The sequence below is a fragment of the Pimephales promelas genome, chromosome 19 (genome assembly GCF_988280905.1).
Source record: "Pimephales promelas chromosome 19, fPimPro1.hap1.1, whole genome shotgun sequence".
Taxonomy (NCBI): Eukaryota; Metazoa; Chordata; class Actinopteri; order Cypriniformes; family Leuciscidae; genus Pimephales; species Pimephales promelas.
In genome coordinates this window covers 30,357,335-30,378,150 of record NC_142787.1, presented here as the reverse complement: position 1 = coordinate 30,378,150, position 20,816 = coordinate 30,357,335, and the positions used below count along the sequence as shown (strand labels likewise).

At 36.0% G+C, this 20,816-nt stretch overlaps 1 protein-coding gene across 2 annotated transcripts in view; it reads left to right on the top strand.

Annotated features, from left to right (window-relative positions):
- Positions 1–20,816, top strand: part of chm (CHM Rab escort protein) — a 57,710-nt gene that overhangs the window by 24,451 nt on the left and 12,443 nt on the right. For both annotated transcript variants that reach the window (XR_016147611.1, XM_039676649.2), the window contains exons 9-12: positions 4,864–4,941; positions 13,608–13,712; positions 15,177–15,240; positions 16,999–17,095. Coding sequence is in view for 1 of the 2 variants with exons in the window: in XM_039676649.2 (XP_039532583.2) it covers positions 4,864–4,941; positions 13,608–13,712; positions 15,177–15,240; positions 16,999–17,095 (344 nt within the window). In the remaining variant the exon portion in view is untranslated. The remainder of the gene's footprint in view (positions 1–4,863; positions 4,942–13,607; positions 13,713–15,176; positions 15,241–16,998; positions 17,096–20,816) is intronic.

Sequence of the window (20,816 nt, the reverse complement as noted above, 5' to 3'; positions counted from 1 at the left end):
ATCTAACAGGTCGCTAGGGATGCATTCAAGATCTTTTAGATTAATGGCTTCAATTCCGGCCCATTATTGACTATCTGCTGGGAGATTGAGCAGAATGTTTTGCTCTTTTGTTTAAAGAGTGCATTTTTTTTCTTCTTCTCATCAAACAAACAAAAATTGGCGAAAGGCCGTTAACTTTTTTTTTTAAGGTGATCAAGATGGAATGTCTAATTGTTACCTATTTAAAGATTTAGATGTCTAGTGCTAATTTAAATGGATAGGCGTATTAACCCTTTGATTAACCCAAGAGAGCTTTCACTTTAAGAGTGCATGAAGGATTGAGTTGCTGTGTGCATTCAAGTTGGGTTAAGTTCATTAATAATAAAAGTACAACCTTTGTTTTTATTTCTTAAGTTATTAGGTGTTCAAGCACAAAGTGCTGAAAACCTATTGTACGGCATTTGTAAGGATTTTTTTTAAAAAATCCCCTAAAAATGCCCTTAGAGACTTGAAATGGTAGGGCCTCAGATTGGGGAGAGCCTATCAGAGTATGAGCCTGATTGGCCCATAGGTGGCGCTACAGCAACCAAAAGTACTCAATTGCTCATAACTCCTAGACCGTTTGACCCAACCTCAATGTTTTTACACCAGTGTGATCCTAAATTCTTATAAGGTGTTCAAGCACGAAACTATGGTAAATAATGAAAATCACACTGCAATGTAGTGTATCATGGTAAATCAAGATAAAACATGGTCTATTCCATCTATGATCTCAGTGGTTAAATGCTTGCTACATACAACTTAACGTCTTTTGATGCTTTTGTGCTTAAAAGCCTTAACTGCTTGAACACCGTTAAATGTTGCTTGCAGCTTTAATATTTTATTCATCATTTGTTACTTGGTTACACCACCGATCAAAAGTTGTTTTTAAAGAAATTAATACTTCAAAAGTGACAGTAAAGACATTAATAATGTTTCTGTTCAAATCAACTTTATATTCATCGGAGAATCTTGAAAAAACATGATCACTGTGTCCAAGTGTTAGGCAAATGTTTCTAATCATCATATTAGAGTGATTTCTGAAGGATCATGTGACACTGACGCTGAAAACTCATCTTTGCAATACATTCCAATTAAAAATATATAAATAGAAAACAGTTATGCACTCTTAGAAGAAATGGTTCTATTTAGAACCAGAAATGGTTCCATCCCCCGCTTCATATTTGGAACTCCAAAATGGTTCTATATAGAACCAATTTTTTTGGTAAAAGGTTCTATTGGCCAAGTACGGAACCGGAACCCTTTTTTTTAAGAGTGTATAGAACCTTTTAGGGGTTCCAAATGCGTAGCGCTGATAGAACCTTTTCTTCTAAGAGTGTGCTGTAATGATATTTTACAATATTACTGTATTTTTTTAATATGAATTATAAACACAGCAGTAGTGGGCAAAAGAAAGCCTTTAAAAATCTTCCCTAAATGCAAACTTTTTGCTCAAATTGACACTTTTAGGAATGTCCCTTTTTAATGTACCTTTTCTAGATCAATATAAACAACACAAAGTAGAACATCATAGCTTGCAAAGTGAAATTCGTTATGGATTGCAGCCCATAGCTATCTCAACCTGTTATCTCTGCAAACGCTGGGATATCGCAGCATTGCATTTCCCGCGGCATGAAAAAAGCTTCCGTCCTTACGGGCCTCCGTTCAATTTATTTGAAGCTCTGCCGTGATGTTGCCATTAGAGCCTGAAGCTTGTTTGTGCTTCTTGTTACATTACTTTTTAATTACAGAAATAACTAGTTGGAGGCAGTTGTTTTGTGGTGATGTCGGTGGGGTGGGGGGTGTCAGGTGACGAGAAAGAGGGAGTTGTCGAAGATTTATTTTGGATGTGACCTTCTCCACACTCGCTGCAGCTGTAATCAGTGGAATTAATAGCATAATCAAATTATACACAAACTCATAAATCATCGGTGAGCGCGCTGTCACGGCGTCGGGCTATTAATGGCCTCCATTGTTTTGCTACCGTATTAAAAAATCACGTCCCCTGATTCCCGTCTTGATAGGAACTGAAATGCCATTTAGAGGCTATAAAGAGCAGGGGCTTGTGGGGGTACTGGATTTTCACAACTGTTAATTTAGCCGTGATGGCGAGTGATGTCGCCAGGGCGAGTGCTGGGGCCTGGAGAGGGAATGGCAGTGCCCACGCACTCCACCCGACTGCATCATCGGGGCCGACAGCGGGCAGTTAATTAGAGTAATATCAGCTTAAACGTCTGTCAGTTAGGGTTAATGACATCAAAGGGCTTCCCTGCTGCCTCGATGGGCTTCTGTAGAGGACAGGAGATGGGCCCAGATGATTGCTGGCAGATTTAGCCTCTCTCTTTTTTTTTTTTCTTTATTAAGATGCCATGTCTCTATATTAATCTGGGCAGACAAGGCCAGAAGTTTTTTTTTTTTTTCTCCCTTGTTTTAGCTCTGAGTGAACAGCAAAGTGTTCTTTTCCATCTCTCCATCTTTGTCTTCAGACATATTTATGTGGCCTAATATCCAACCTATGCCCTTCATGTTACATGTTACTTCATGGCGGCGGATGGATTTGTTTCAGTGTATATTTATACACTGTGTTCTGTTTTATATACTGTGTGTGTGTGTGTATTAGGGCTGTGAAACGATTAATCGCATCCAAAATAAAAAATTGTGTTTAAATAATATATGTGGGTGCACTGTGTATAACTATTTTATATATATAAATACACACATACATGTATATATTTAAGAAAAAATTATTATTTATCCCTAAAACCGTATTCTAAATGCAGGCAAAATAGTTTTGATTTATTTAAAAAAAAAAAAATACTTCCCTTGATCTGAGCGGTACAAGATTAGGCTACTTTTCCTAAGTTTGCCTCCTGAACACACACAATTTGTTTTGACTCAATTCTACAATGTTAAGTGGGTGAAAAAAAAACTCCTTAATCTTGTATTTGGGTCAAAAATGGCCACCCATAGAAATGAATGGGAAAAACTGTAATTTAGAGCATTCTAAAATAAGCCAAAATAAGACGGCAAAGTCACTTCATCTTTAGGTTTTAGCTCTAAGAACTTATTGGAATGATATTTTAATGTAGTTAAAAAAAAAATTAAAACATAAAAATAAGCATAATTTACATAGAAAATATGGTACTTTTTGAAGTAGATAAATTCAAAAATACCCCCAAAATAAAAAAAACACCACAAATGGATAGACAAAACTTTATCGAAGACAGTGATATAACATTCATAATAAATAAAAATTAGGATCACACCTGAGTCTTCTGTGCCCACATTTGTCCACAATTACAGGATTAAGGGCTATAAAGTGAATACGGTTTGAGGGCTACATATAAAATATTTATATATAATACAAATTATATATATACAGTATATATATTTCTTAATTTCATACATGCGTGTGTGTGTGTGTATATATATATATATATATATATATATATATATAAAATAATTATACACAATACACATACATATATTTTGTAAACACAAACTTTTATTTTGGATGTGATTAATCACGATTAATTGTTTCACAGCCCAAATATATATATTTACACTAGCAGGAAAAGGTTTGGATCTATTAGGATGAATTAAGTTGATCAAAAGTTACAGTAAAGACATTTACGTTACAAAAGATTATGTTTTTACAAAAAAAAATGCTGTTCTTTTGAACTTTCTATTCATCGAAGAATCCTGAAAAAAAATGTGCACAACTGTTTTCAACATTGAGAATATTAATGAATGTTTTTTGAGCATCAAATCCTCATATTAGAATGATTTCTGAAGGATCATGTGACACTAAAGACTGGAGTAATATTCCTGAATACTCAGATTTGATCACAGGAATAAATTACATTTAAAAAAATATATTCAAATAGAAAATAGTTATTTTAAATTGTCATAATATATATATTTATATATATATATATATATATATATATATATATATAAAACATTGTTAATGTCTTTGCTTTCGTTATATAAAAACGAAAGTAAAGACATTAACAATGTTACATTTCCAAAGTCCAAATTTTGAACTTTCTATTCATCAAAGCGTACTAAAAAAACAAAATGCATCATGGTTGCCACAACATTTCTAAGCAGCACGACTGTTTTTAAAATGTATTTTCTAATTTAAAGCATATTAGAGTGATTTCTGAAGGATCATGTGACACTGAAGACTGGAGTAATTTTTTTCTTTTTGAATATTAAAACAAAATACAAATATATATATAATTGTAATAATACTTTTACCAAATGTTGTACTTCAAAACTGGGATGTTTTCTTTTCCTTCTGCATTTATTCTTAAAAATAATAAATATAAAATAAATAAATCATCTTTATTTGTTTCTTTATTTATTTTAATGAAATAACCCAGTAATTTTCAATGGTCAAGGGTGTAATCATGTGAAGCGTCACTAGCTATATCAGCTTCGAATGACTTATTGCCTTCATAAAACTGCAGAAATGGCAGGACACCAATGCATTGTTTATCTCATCTTCTGTCCGTCTGTCCGTTCATCTTTTTTGTGTCTCCAGGCTTTTTAAGAATATTTGAATCACTTTGTCATTGTGTTTATAGTTTAATTAAGCTGCTATTTATCATCACCACAAAATCTCAAGAACGCTTTTTTACACGTTTTAAGATCCTGGTGACATTTTTGCCTTGTCAAATGCATTGGATGTCGTCCCTTCTGTGTGGACAAGGTGTGATCAGCCCTTTTTAATGTCATGCCATCATCTGTAATTATGGGTGTTTAGCAGTTCCACTCAGACTGGATGTCGTATAACGCAAGCGTCTGTAAAGTGTTACCTTTTTTTTCTTCTCCTTGCAGAATGTGTGCCGTATTTGGTGGGATTTATTGTCTTCGGCACTCGGTGCAGTGCCTGGTTGTGGACAAGGGATCCAACAAGTGAGTAGTTCACCACCACGCTTTGACGACACACATTTAGATGAAAAACAACAACTTTCAACTCATAACACTCAGAAATTCAATTAGATAAGTAGATTAACTTCCTCCTCCGGTTGATTCACACCACTCCAGTATCCCAAGGCTGAATCAGTGCCCATTTGTGTACGGGGTACTCAAAAACAAGGCCAAGAGATGGCGCACATGAGTGAATTGGAGGGGGGGGGGGGGGGTGTATTCGGAATATAGATATGAAATTAATTTTCAGGGAGACAGCGAAACCAGCCCCCCTTAAGCAGCCGAGCTCGGAAGACAAATCACAGACTCTGCCACTTGGGCCGGCGATGAGTGATGCCGCTTTTTCCTCGTGGCCTTACCTCCACTAATTGATTTTCATCTGAAGACAAAAAAGCCCTCTGTTGCTGCCTCTTAAAAAATGAGAGTTCATCTCCCGTCTCCCTTGATTAATCTGTGCTGATAATGTGCGTCAGGCCCCACCAGAAAGGCCTTTAATGAGTTTCAAAGGTGGATTGTTGTCATAAACTAGGTTAGATCTGGGTTTTTTCCTCTCTCTCTTTATTCCTCTCATTTTTTGGCCCTCTCTTTGGCGATTATATTGAGTTTCTTTCATCTTGCAGGTGAATGACCCAAGGGGCTTGGATTCCTCTGGATGTAGCGCACGAAACTTACACATGACACAGCTTACTAGTGTTAAGGCTATTGCGTACCTTGCCGGTGCAGCGGCGCTCATAAAATCGTAAATTGCTCGTAAACTAGTAGATGGGCATATCCTCTAGACTAGGAATGGGTTAAAAAATTAGATTTTCTGATTAAAGGCCCATTCACACCAAGAACGACAACTCAACTATAATGATAACTATATTAGCGTCCGCACCAGCAGACAATATATTTCTGTTTTATTTTTTTTATTTTTTTCAAAAACATAGTGCATTCCAATTTATGAACAAAAGACAATGTATAATAATTATAACATTGTTATAATAGCGGTATATATAAATAAATGTTTTTATAAAATATACTATAATTCTATGAAACCTATAATATGTTCATAATGTACCTATAGCTAGAAGTGTCTTTGTTTAATTTACAGAAGTTGAGAGAGAATTTCTGTCATATTTCAACATTATAACTGAAATATGCCCAGTTAAATCAGAATTGAATAGAAATTAGGGCAATTATCGCGATTAATCGCATCCAAAATAAAAGTTTGTGTTTACGCAACTGTGCATAATTATTTTGTATATATATATAAATACACACACATGCATGCATATTTAAGAAACAAATATTATTTATATATAAAATATGTATATTTATGTATAATATGAATTATATATACATTTATATACAGTATATACATGAAAATATAAATATATACAAGCATGTGTGTATTTATATATATAATATAATTATACACAGTTCACCCACATATATTATGTAAACACAAACTTTTATTTTGGATGCGATTAATCGTTTGACAGCTCTAATAGAAATGTAATCAAACCTAGTCAAAATGAATCGAAAGCATAATTGAATAAAAAGAAAAGCTTGTGTCTACTCGGGGGAAATGTGTAATGTTTGCATCTTTTGCAAAATAATAAATAATATTATAAGAAGTGCAAAAAGTAGCTGACTACAGAAAAGGAAACGTCTTGAATGTGTCAGTTCTTCCATGCCTACATCTACCTTTCAGAAAAGCTAAAGGTAAGAAAGAATAAATATTTATTCCTTAACCAAGCGGATAAATCTTTCATGTTGTTTATTCGCTCCTTTTAGTAGGCTGTTTGACGGAGGTCAGTTTAGTTTTGATATGTGATTTCTGTCCCTGGATGCGGTCAGCCATCCCAAACGTCAGTTCTCCTTGAGCGGCCCAGCACTTAACGTAGCATACGAAAAACAACCAAGATGACCTTAAGGGATAGTTCACTTTGAAATTAATTTTTGGTATGTTTTAGCTCACCTCAAGGGCATCCAAGATGTAGGTGTCTTTGTTTCCGCAGTAGTTTCAATTTTGATATTTTGTCTGTCAGTCATATAATGGAGGTCTATGGTCACCACCTCAAAGAGCATGCACAGAGAAGTCCGAATTAAACATGATTTAATGACTCGTAAATGTAAGTACACATTGATGGCCTAAGACACGAAACGAGCGGTTTGTGTGAGAAAACCAACAGTATTTATATTGTTTTTACCGGCACGTCCAAGTGATCTGAGGGCGCGGGCGCTTTGTGGCTGTGGTTACAAGAGGTAAAAACGATATAAATACTGTTGTTTTTCTCAAAATTATCAAAATTGAAACTACTGCGGAAACAAAGACACCTACATCTTAGATGGCCTTGAGGTAAGATAAAACATACCAAAAATGTATTTCAAAGTGAACTATCCCTTTAATAGATATTTTACTGCAAGTTCTTTGCCACCGATATCCCACCAATAATATAACTGGAGCACTGCGAAGTTTGAGGCGAATTCTTTCTTTTTTTTTTTTTTTTCAAACCTTTATTTTACCAGGAAAGAAGCACATTGAGATTAAAAATCTCTTTTACAAGAGCGTCCTGGCCAAAATTGACAGACACAGCACATTTTAGTGTAACAAATAACATCCAACAATACAAACACATATATATACACACAAGCAACTAAAATCAAATACAGAACTAGCTAAAACATCTACAGCCCGATGTTTCATTCTCTAAATCAATTAAAATTGATTTAAAAGTGACCAACGAAACCAGTTTCCTCAGTTTCAACGTACTTTGTAAACAATTCCAGGCAGAGGGAGCAGCAAATTTAAATGCCTTTTTCCCAAATTCAGTTCGTACCACTGGAACAGACAGTACAAATATGTCCTGTGATCGGAGGCTATAGACGAATCCGGCGAAACTACCGGAAGTAAGCGGGCGCCATTACTGAGCTGTTGCTGGGTAGCGTTGCGCCATTGCCTCCTATTGTTTTAGTTGCAACTTGCGTCCACTGGAATAAACAGCCCGCGATTTACGACTGTCACTAACGTTACAACGTTACCCCTTGTGTAATGTCGAGTGGGTAAACAGTTTCCGTTATAAATTGTTTCAATGGTGGCAGTAAAATTTCAATTTTGAAGAGAAAACACTGTGAATACCCCGGGTCGACTGCCCCTCTGGTGCCGTACGATAAACACAGATTTCCTGGGCGAGTACAAGACGCGGACATTCGCGTATAATAACAATTATTTAATGACATAAGTAAAAAAATATAATAAATATGTGATATATAGTGATCAGCAAAATCTCCTCTCTTGCTATTTTTTCTATTCAATTAACATGCTATGGTCATTAAATGGCTTTCCTGAGCTAAATGTAACGTTATGTGACATAATTGTTCTCCCGCTGTTATATTGACCTCTTTCCATGGTTTAAAAACACTAATTGGTCGATATTATGTATACTTTCTAGCTGTAACGTTACCTTACCCTTGCCTGTTGCAATGTGAAAATGAGATAAATAATGGACACAAATGAGAAACATGAATTTGTTTATTTGATTTCATTCATTTATTTATTTATTGTTGCCAAATGGACAGATCTTTTTATAGTTTCCTCGTTAGCAAACGTTAGCCTAGCTAGCTTGCCAAGCTATTTTCATAAATAACGTTAATCTGTAAGATCGTTTGTACCTTCATCTGTGACTGGAGGCCACTGCAGTCACAGATCAAACCAACAAGTCATTCTGCCTGGCTGTAGCTGTCATCGAGGGTGAGTTCGCGTTATCACCGAGGTTTGTTTACATACCGGTGCATATGTCTATATGCCTGTGTAACAGCTCAGTAATGGCGTCGCCACAAGATGGCAGCCTACACAGAACGCTCGTCGGATTCGTCTATAGCTAGAAGGATACTTTTTACAGATATATGTACAAAGATATGATGGTAATAAACCCAGGATGGATTTATAAATAAAAACATGCCAGTGTTCTTCCAAATTTGGGATTGAAGCCAGACACACCTGACCAGGGCCGGTCTGGAGTTGGCAGAGCTCCAAACCGAGGTGTCCGTCAGACCCTGAGCTCAGTCTATAAAGCATCTAGCGTGGACCATCCATGCCCTCCTGTAGTGTGAGGAGTCAGACCTGCGCTGGAGGTTAGCGCCATACATCATCCATGGAAAAAGTTTCATGAAGGTGAAAAAAAAAAAGCTGGCAAGGTGTCTGGCAGGCTGAACAATGATTTTAATTTCCCTGGCATCATAAATTACCGCCCTTTGTCTGCTCTTATTACAGACATAAAGTTGAAAAGGGTAGAGCCAGATTAATAATGCAGCGGAGGATTACAGACCCTCAAATCCCACCTGCCACTCCATGCGGAAGACGGTCCAGCACTGTCCGGTTTGTCCCCGCCACGACAGGCAACTCCATCACTTGTCCGAATTAATTTGTCTAAATTCATTTCCCACGTCAACAGAACTCAACCGGTGATTGGATGGCTTTTTTTTTTGGAGGTGCCTGCTAAAACAAACAGCGCTATTATTGTGATTTAGTAGCAATCCAAGCCACTTTGACTATCCATGTTGCGAATTCAATTCATGCCTTACGTTAGGGAGCAATAATGAATATTGTACAGCACTTTGTTACATGGTGGTTTATGAATACATTTTGATTTGAGAGGTAGTAGCCAATCATCTGAGAGGATTATGCATTATTTCGATGCGTGGCTGTAAATGTGTTGTTGTTTATGCACGTCTTCTCAAGTTCAGCAAATAAAAATCCACCGTATTTATGTACATTTTGGACATTCTCAATTACATCTTGGTGTTTCCATCCAGGATTTTTTTTATGCGATTATTCTATAATTTGCTTTAAAAAATGTCAATGGAAACCTGGAAATAGAGATACAGTTAGTCCTCCTTAAAGGGTCACTTCACCCATTTGCATTAAGCTTAGTATCTTTAGAAACCCAGTCATATTTTTGAATGGTCATGGTTTATCCCCTTATTTTATATTAAATAAAGATTTAAGTGTTTTACTTCCTGCTTATTGTGACGTAAAAATCGTCATTTTACGTCACGATAAGCATGAAGTCATATTTCATTAAAATCACTCAAAAATGAAAATTGTCATCATTTACTCACCCTCGAGTTGATCCTAATCTGTATGAGTTTCTTTCATCTGCTGAAAATAAAAGAAGATAGTTTGAAGAATGTGGGTAACCAGATACTGTAGTTGATGGACCCATTGACTTCCATACTACGCAAGTCTGGTTACCCAAATTCTTCAAACTATCTTCTTGAGGCGAGTGAGTAAATGATGACAGAATTTTCATTTTTGGGTGAACTTACCCTTTAACAATAACAACACTGGTATACACAGATTTCTTTCATTGATTTAAAACAATGGTGTACTATTTTATGCAATATTTAGCAAGACACATAATCTTCTTGCTTGTAATATCCGTCATGGTGTCGTTCAGCATATGATCTGTTTAGCCTACACAAAAGCACATTTGCAGAGACGTATATAAAATTCAAATGAGTTTGAACGCATGCATCGTCGGGTGCAAGGTTATCATGCTGATTGGTTCAGAGGCCTATGAAGGCGATTTATGAACTCTCATGATGATCTACAAAGCCGACACAGGCCTTGGTTGCAAGTGAAACGGAATCATTAGCACTATTCAGTGTTTTATGCACACTGACAGAAGAAACGTATGCACTTGTATAGAAAACTCTTTACATATTGAATGCTGAGGAAAAAAATATATAAAAGAAGAAATCTTTTTTCTAAAATAACAACCTTTTTTTTTTTTGATTGACAAACAAAATTCAATCCAGTTTGCTTGTCAACAGTTGGAGTAGTTCAGATATTTGACTTGCAAACACAAGTGACTTGCACTGCCAACATTTTCACTTACCCCACCATAAAAAAAAAATATATCTTTAGCAACAAATAAAATACATAATTTATATGCATAAAATAAGTTTATATTTAGTTAAAATGCATTTGTTTTAATTCATATTCAAAATGCCAAAAATTATTTATTAGTTTTTTTGTAAAGGCAAAATAATGTTTATATATATATATATATATATATATATATATATGTGTAAAAATAAAATTAGTTTCTATATCTAGTATTTATCCATAAAAAATAAAATAATATTATCCTCTAAAAGATAATATTATCTTTTTTTATCGCCTTTAGTATATCACATATTTTAGTAGTTATCATAAATTAGGTATCATTTGAAAGCTTACAAACTCATAATTCATCCTGTGAACTGTTTCGTAATTGAACACTGCGTTACCATAGAAACAGTACTCATAGAGTCTCAAGGTTCCAAATTTTGTGCTAGAATTGATATTTGGACAGAAATCTATTAATTTGTTAAGGCAGAATGTATACAACTAAATTCAGCTAAAACTATGGACTAATGGACTAAAACTAAATCTATATATATAGTAAAATAAAATTAGTTTTCAACAATTTTCACTATATACTCTATATATTGTACAATTTATATAAGACCATTTTTTTTAATTTGTCATAATAAATGATACAATTGTAAGTGAAATCACAGAATTAAAAACACGTTTAAGTTTTAAAGCATAAAATCACATGTACATGATCACGGAACGAAAGTTCGGTCTGATAGTTTTTTCGATTGGCCCGACTCTCTCTTATAGCCTTCCAGTAATTTTCGTAAATGCGTAGTTTGGTCTCTCGATTCAGAAGCAGCTTCCTGTGAGCAAGAGCGTCCTGCTACGGTTGCTCTCAGGTGTGTTAGGTTTGCGGAAATGTATCCCATAATGCTTTCCTTCACCCCATTGGCTGACGATTGATTGGAAACCCTCCGCTTCCCCTGCTAGTTCCTCCGAGTAAATAAATCTTCATTTACATAAACAGATCTGTCCTGCAGTCAATCTAGGCATTGGGGGGAGGATTATTCCGAGGCCTGAAGTTTTCGTCAGGGGAGGGAGACGCTCTCTTGCCCCTTTATTGTGTTGTGAAAGTCCATTTCAAGGATGTCACCCCCAGCCCATTAGTTTGGATAATGAGCCCTATAAAGCACATTTATAACTCTTGACATAACAAGCCAACAGATTCTCCTCTGTTCCACCTTTTTCTCTCTCACTCGCTCCTTTTTTCCTTCTCGCTTGCAGAGGTTAAAGGAGGATAGGTCAAACTTGTGCCCTAGGCCTCTGGTTCACAACTGGTTTTTCTTCAGGACCCAGATTTTACATTTTGATATCATGTGACGAACCGACAAAGTACCAAAATTGTACCCTTTTTGAGAATGGGGGTTAAAATGCACTATTCAAACTTAAATGGTTGTAATTCAAGAATGCTTTGGAATATACCCAAGTTTGGTCTTGTTTTAAAGGAAACACTGAGCAGATTATTACTAAAGTAAAAACACTTCAAAAAATGAAAGTATGCAAAAGTTATGCAAGTTTAAATTTACAGTAAATAAAATGTACTGTACCATATATTTTTTATTTATTGCAGTATAAATTATTTTAGTGTAATTGTATGCTATTGTAGTTGTATTTTGTAAATGAACAGCCCTAAATTGTCTTATTATTATTATGATTGAATTTATTGATCAAATCGATCAACGATCATGCACACCCTCTGGAAATAAATAAATGAAAAATCGTGACATGAACTTTTTTACTCAAATTAACAAGTTAATGACCAATATAGCACTGGACAAGGCTTAATATCGAGCCCTGATTGATATATTGTCATGAACCACGTAGGTCCAGCGTTATGCAAAATTATAGAGAGCCTAAGTCCCGCCCCTCCGCTTCCGGTTCATGGGACCTTATTTCGGAAAAAAATATGTGTGGTAGTAAATGGCGAGAGACAACTTATCTTTTTATTCCATCTGAACTGTGCCCTGAATTACACATCTGATGTTTGTCAGATTAAAAGATAATTCTGAAAGTAAAAAACGTCGGCGTTTGTTATAAAACAGAAGAGTAACCTTTAGTTTTATGTGAAAATCGCTCAATGAACTACATCTCCCGGGAAGCGAAACAGAGCGAGATCCGCTGCTCGTGTGTGTGCAGTCCGGTACAAAACACTCAGGTATGACGGCGTGACGGTAAATTTATAACGTAAGACTATAGAAACAATGACAGACATTAGCCTCAGTAAAGTTAGCTTCATTCATTGGGAGAAAATGTGCGCCTTTGGGGTTTGTAGTCTTTGTAATTACGTATTTTCACAGTCTTATACCTCAACGGTTTTACATCAAACTGCGACTTTCTTTACTTTAAAATGTATCTTTTAAATTTACAAACATCATATGTGTAATTCAGGGCACAATTCAAACCAGATCAAAATATTTGTTGCCTCTTGCCATTGACTACCATACAATATTTTTCCGAAATAAGGTCCCATGGTGGTCGACCGGAAAATGCCAAAGCAACACATTTTCCTCGGCAGGCCACTTCTCTTTATAAAAAGAGCTTTTAGAAGGAACCACCTGACCCATGAAGGATGAGACGGCTAATGTATGATGTTCTAGTGTTTAATATTTTATCTTCAAATCATAATCTGACCATCTCTTGTCCCTTTTGTGAGTAGAGCAGGTTTTTGGATAAAGAAAGCTGGTTTGGGGCATGAGCTTTTTCTTGTCCTGACACATCTTCTTGTATGCGTTCGTCACAGAGTTAAAGCGGTGATTGATACACGTGGTCAGAAGATCAGCTGCAGTCATTTTGTGGTTGAGGATTCGTACATCAGAGATGAACAAAGACAGAGCACAGATTACAGGTAAGCAGTCGTCATAGTTGGTTAACTTGTGTTAGCGATGAATGAGAGACTATGTTAAGTACAGTATATTTGTTGGGTTCCCATTTGCTTTAATAGCAAAAGAAAAACTCCACAATTGTGTTTTCACAACATTCAAAAAGAGGCAAAAAAAATAGAGAGAGATTGATCACGGCCGTCAGAAGAGAGAAAGATGACATTTTTACCGTCACTCCCAGAAACCCCCTCACAGCAGCGGTAACTAACTCGTTTTTTGTAACTTGATGCAAAGGTAATATAATACAAAGTGTAGTGTTATAATGTACAGACATTTAAAAAAAGAAAAGATGAAAAACACAGCAGGATTTACAACGCCTGTGACAGTTAAAATGCTTCATCACGGTCTGTGAAAAAGGTCCATTAGTATTCATTACTGTAATTAATGAGAAACCGTGAATAAAGGATATTGATTGTCCCGTCTAACGTGCATCAGCTGTTTAATGAAGAGGGGCGTTACAGTGTTGACATCTCACTTTCATTTCACCCAATCAGAACTTCTATATTCAATACTATCACAATATAACTTTTATACTCGTTTTGTTATTCCTTTATGCCTCTAATATACCTCAAATTAACCAAATTGTATTTCATACTGTGATTGGCTGGTTTCCCTAGTTTATACATAACACATTTCTCAACATCTTTATCAATTGAGGGTTCTTTTGCAGTCAAGTAAAAAAAATCCTTATATTAACCTTGTTATTATATATTAATAACTATATTATATATTAATTATACTATATTAATAATATATTATATATTATATTATATATTAACCTTAAATGCTCGCCTTGCTCTGTTCTGTGACGCACATTTGTGAAAACAAATCTTTTTCCAAGTCAATTCATTCGTCTCTTTCGTTGAATGCACCAAATGATTCGGATGAAGATTCGTTTGTTTTGATGAACGAGTTCGAACTGGAGAGTCAGGAAGCAGAGCAAGGCGAGCATTTGTGCTTATAAAACTTAAAATTTGTTATTAAATGAGCGATCGTTTCGCTCGATAAGACCCTTATTCATCGTCTGGAGTCGTTTAAAGCCCTTTGAACAGTTTGCAGTTTGCACTGAAACTCTCATTTGGACCTTGAACCGTTTGGTTCCCATTGAAGTCCATTATATGTAGAAAAATCCTGGAATGTTTTCATCAAAAACCTTAATTTTTTTTCGACTGAAGAAAGAAAGACATCAGCAAAAGTTTTTTCAAAAGTGAACTACTCCTTTAAATCCAGTATTTCACACATATTTCACAGTCAAACCAAGTCAAGTTGTTACTAAAAAAAGTTTGGAAATTACATGATGTCAGTTTGCATTTATGTGTGACCTATTCCTTGCAAGTACTGTACATGTTTAGGGTCATTTCTCTTTTCTGAATAATCTCCTTTATAATATTTTTTTTTTTTGTAAGGATATTAATTCTGTTTGTCCACAGGCAGATATCTCGAGCGGTGCTCATCACGGACAGATCTGTGCTGCCTTCACAGTCCGATCAGCAGGTTAGCTTGCTTGCTTTCTTGCTTTTGTACACATTTAAAGGGCATTGACCCATCTCTGCTGTGTGTGTTTGTGGGGCACGTTTCTTGCCAGCCTTGCACTTTCGCTTTTCAACTTGTATTGCATTACATCTTTTTTATGCTGCATATCACATTTGGATGGATTGTTGGAACGCGTCCAAGATTCGGCAGGCAGAGAAGCAACAAAACATCAGAGCCGATTTGTGGGATCGTTACAATAGTTTTGACATCCCGTTCTCGAGCGTAACGTTCTAAAGTGAATTATGAGAGGAAAAAATAACCAGTTCAATGAAAGGACAGTAATTCTGTTTAGAATTGGATAAATAAATGGACGGTGACGTGCAAGCGTCCTCTCAGGCTAATTTGAGTGCCGTCCGCCAGAGTACAGGAAAGGGAAGCCGAGTGGTCAGAACACCTGAGTCTCGGCCCAATTTGCTCTCCATCAGGAATTCATGCTTGAATATTCAAAGCAGATCAGGAGAGGAAGGAAAAGTGGGTGTAATTTATGCTCATTAGCCTGGGCGAACAGAAATTAATATCAGCGTCTTGACACGGTGTGGAAATGGAATATTACATGACTGTGTGTGACAAAACGTAATTAAATATTCAGGCTGGTTTTAATTAGCCGTTCGTCCTTTGGAATGACAGTCGCCAAACGAGCGTTCTCTTCCTCTTTAACACTTTTCTTGCTGGCACACCTGTCTTGTTGCACTTGGACTTGATTAAAAATCAGTTTTCACCAGTGGTGGAAGAAGTACTGAATCTCAGTACTTAAGTAAAAGTACAAATAAACAGATACGTATTTACTTTAGTAAAAGTAGAAGCAACACAATGGCAACCATACTTAAGTAAAACGTAAAAAGTACCCGATTTTAAATGTACTTTAAGTATTAAAAGTAAAAGTACTTGCATAACAATTTATTCTCTTAATGTCTATTTTTTTCTAATGATTAATAAAACATTTAATTCTAACTCGTTCCACCTAATACTCCTATAATGATGTTCAATAATGATGGAAAAAAATTGTTGTCACCATTTCTGAAACAAGCTTGCAATTAGGCAATATGCACATCATGCTTATCCTTACTATATATTAATAACTATGTTTGGCACAGTAAACGCGATTCATTTATGGTGTAATTGTGAACCTCTTGGCTTGCCATAGGCTAATCCTAACCAAATGTACACACGGTGCGTTTTCTATACACATAAAAACGAATTTTTGCGTATAAATTGCACGATAAACACACTGCGTGCGAGACGCATTTAGTGTGACCGGGTTGATGTATCTATGGCAACCAAACGTCACTGGTGAGACAAACGTGCAACGAACGGATGGTCAGATTACGTTTTGGCAGGGGAAAAACTGATCAGAAAATGTAATGAAAAAGTAGTAGAAATGTAGTTCTATGTAAATGTAGTTGTAAAAAAGTATGCACTATTTATTATACTTAAGTAAAGTAAAGATACGTGAAAAATGTACTTAAGTAAAGTAGCAAAGTATTTGTACTTTGTTGCATTCCACCACTGGTTTTCACATAATAAGGACTGTATGGAAATATTGTCTGGATCTATATAATCCTGTTATTATATAGATCCTGTTACACAGGCACAAAATGTAGCTAATAGGTTTTACCTCTGCATTATCCTCTTAAGTTTACATACTATGCAATTATTTATTTGACAGACTCACAATTTAGGTAAAATACCCAAAAAGTGCTTTATTTGTTTTATTGGCAGATCTCGTTGGTGACGATTCCTCCTCTGGGATGTTCTGCAGCAGCTGTGAGGATGGTGGAGCTCTGTTCCTCCTCCATGACCTGCATGCCTGGCACCTGTGAGTTACACATCACACAACACTCTGGCCATGATCACACATCAGTTATACCTTCACTATAATCATCATATGGGAAATGCATGTTGCTCCACCTTGTTTGCTTACTTTTCAAAGCACAGTCAATCATTTCCTAACAATTAGCAGATTCTGACAGTTCTAAAATTTACCAACAACCTACCGGTAGTAATGATAGTGTGCAATTTCTGTTTTCAAATATTAAGTCTATACTAGCCAAAAGTGGCCACAGTCTCTTATGATGACCAGTGCTGCAAAATATTGTAAAATATGATTAGAATTTAAAATTTACAATGATGAAATCTGAATTTTCAGCATCATTACTCTCCAGTCTTCTTCAGTGTCACATGATCCGTCAGAAATCATCATAATATGCTGATTTGCTGCCAAATAAAACATTTCTATATTATTATTATTATCAATGTTGAAAACAGTTTTTGCTTCTTAATATTTTTTGTGAAAACCGTGATACCATTCAAAAGTTTGGTGTAATATTTAAAATAATAATATTCAAGAAATGTATACTTTTATTTAGCAAAAGTGACAGTAAAGACATTTATAATGTTACAAAATAATTCTATTATTGCCACGGCAACAGTATCAAAGATATCAAGAATCCATTCACAGGTCTTCATCTGCTATGTATTTACATTATACAGATTAAGTTTGAAGCAAATCGGGTAAAAATAAGAGGGTGATTTCAAAGCATTTTGAAAGTGACACACTTCCTGCTGCCAGTTGGTGGCGCTATAACTTTGACTCACAATATTCACATCCATGTGATCGTCCTCTTACAGCAAACAAACTGCTGAAGTTTCATCAAGATCAGTTAATGTATGCTGAAGTTCTGACACACTTCCTGTTTCACGATTCTCGCCATAATTTCGTTTCCTCGCCACGGCCAAACCGTTCGAGATATCAAAAATCCCCTCGCACACTTTCATCCTCAATGCCTTGACTTCATGCTGACCGAGTTTCGTGCCGTGTGTTTGAATTCTCTAGGAGGAGTACTTCAAATTCCATTGCGAGTGTTTCTATATTATTATTATTATCAATGTTGAAAACAGTTTTTGCTTCTTAATATTTTTGTGAAAACCGTGATACCATTCAAAAGTTTGGTGTAATATTTAAAATAATAATATTCAAGAAATGTATACTTTTATTTAGCAAAAGTGACAGTAAAGACATTTATAATGTTACAAAAGAATTCTATTTCAAATAAATGCCGTTCTTTTGAGCTTTCTGTTCATCAAAGAACTTTTTTCAAGATTTCCCCATTGATAACTGTATATTAAGCAGCAAATTAGAATGGATTCTGAAGAATCATGTGACACTGAAGACTGGAGTAATGATGCTGAAAATAAATTTGATTTGCTTTGGTGAGCATAAGACTTCATTAAAAGTCTCATTTAAACTTATTTTAACATTTTTCAACTTAATTAAAAAAAAATTAAAAATCTGAATCTTTCCAAACTTTTTCATATTAATAGAGTGCCGAAGTTACGACGTCACTCTGTAGGCCAAAACGCAGAAGTGAGTTAGCATTTTAGCACTCCCGGTTCCCTCGCTCTAAAGTCTATGGGATTTTTGAATGGGCCTGAAATAAGGTCTGTGGTGAACAAAGCCTCTAAATATTTTCACGTTTTGATCTCCGACACAGAACACACAGTTATAACCTGCTTGTGTTTTTTAACTTTATTGTGTCTGATTGTGTTTTTTTAAATCTTTATATAGGCTTCAAAATGTATACATTTTGGATTAACTTGTACAAAACGTGTAAGGGTCACAACTCTTTGTTTAACACAGATCTTATTTTTTGCGATTTTCCAAAAGTCTATGGGGAAAATGCATTGCTTTTCGACCGAACCCATGCGCCGCTAGCTTCCGACCTGTCCTACAAAGTGACGTCATCACTTCGGCACTCTATTAAATAAATGCTTCCGTTTTGCATTGTTATACAAAACCAGTATCAAGAATTGTCACAGTGATGCACACTGATACTCTTTGAACACACCCAAATGTCAAAACTGTCCTTCAAAACACTCACCTCAGTGATGACTCCATCATTAACTCCATTGTTATTTATGAAAGTTATTGTGTTTGTTACACTGGCCATATCTCGCTATCAATCATGGTGAAGGAGATCAGGTGGAGTGGTCTCGGCGCAGACCCCAGTGACTGACTCCGTCCTCACGGGGGAATGAAAAGCTTAATCAGTGGAACTCCACTTCCTCTCTCTGGGAATTGAGTTCAGGGGAAATGATAGGAAGCGGGATCAGAGCTATCGTTTGCTTTTCTATAGCCCGATCCCCACGGGGAGATGGATCATAGTCATTCCTCTTTAAGTAATGCACTTCTACCTGAAAGCATCCTTCGCAATCAGCGGATGATGATGACCGTGACAGACATGCGTTCGCAGGAGAAGATGGTCTTTATTTATCATTAACCACTTATGACTTGCACTGCTGGTTGTGTTGGATGTGCTTTCGAAACCAAGACCACGGATTGTAGACTTTGAAGGTGAACTATTTACACACTGCACCAAACTGTGTTGCAAAAAAATATGGTTGAACAAGCAGATGTTTCAGATTCAGCTTCTTCACGTTACATTGGGGGTATGTTTTAAAGAGGACTTTTTTGGCCTTGATTTTGTTTTTGGGGTCTACTAGAATTGGTTTTCATGCTTGGATGTTTACAAAGAAACACGTTTCAATTTTGATATTTTTAGGTCAAACCGTTCTTGTCTGTCAGTCATATAATTGAGGTCTATGGTCACCACCTCAAAGAGCATGCACAGAGAAGTCAAACATGATTTAATGACTCGTGAATGTAAGTACACATTGATGGCCTAGGTTTGTGTGAGAAAACGAACAGAATTTATATCGTTTTTACCTCTTGTAACCACAGCCACAAAGCGCTCGGATCACTCGGACGTGGCTGTGGTTACAAGAGGTAAAAACGATATAAATACTGTTTTCTCACACAAACCGCTCGTTTCGTGTCTTAGGCCGTCAATAAGGACTGGGCAAAAAAATAGATTTTTCGATTAATCGTTTTTTAAAATGTGTTCGATTCAAAATCGATTCTCAACGGCCACGAATCGATTTTTTTCCATATAAAGGGCTCGCGGACGCGGTGCTGCATCTTCTCGTCTCTCTGCACTAGGCAAGCGGCAAGCGCTGCAGCTGTCGATACACACACGCGTTTAGGAGTCGGGACATGACGGAATATTCACTTAACAATCGGGCCAGCATTGCATCGTAACCTATGATCGTAACTAACGTTTATCATTTTCACGTCTTTTTGTGTTTTACAAGCAATGTTAACCATCCCGTGCTCGCGCACTCTCAGAGCTGTCTTTCACTGACTCACAAACAGCTCGCCAGAAACAAAAGTTTTGTCCCTGAATTATATCACTTTAACAGTTAAAACACGCGACATTATGTCAAAACTCTGGTCTTGGTGAGTAACCTCGTAAAGACAGTCGGTCTTAATGTCTTAAATTAGCATTAAATGTGTGTGACAGAAAGTTAATGAAACAGTAATGGATTCGCGCACTAGTTCTTAAACTGAACGCAGCCATTTGTGTCAGTCATTAATTCTGTTGTCATAACAACAGAATATAGTATTAATTGTAAGCAATCAGAATTAAAAGCCTTTGTATTTAATTCAGTCTGGACTAAAAAGACTATCCAGTGTTATTTTA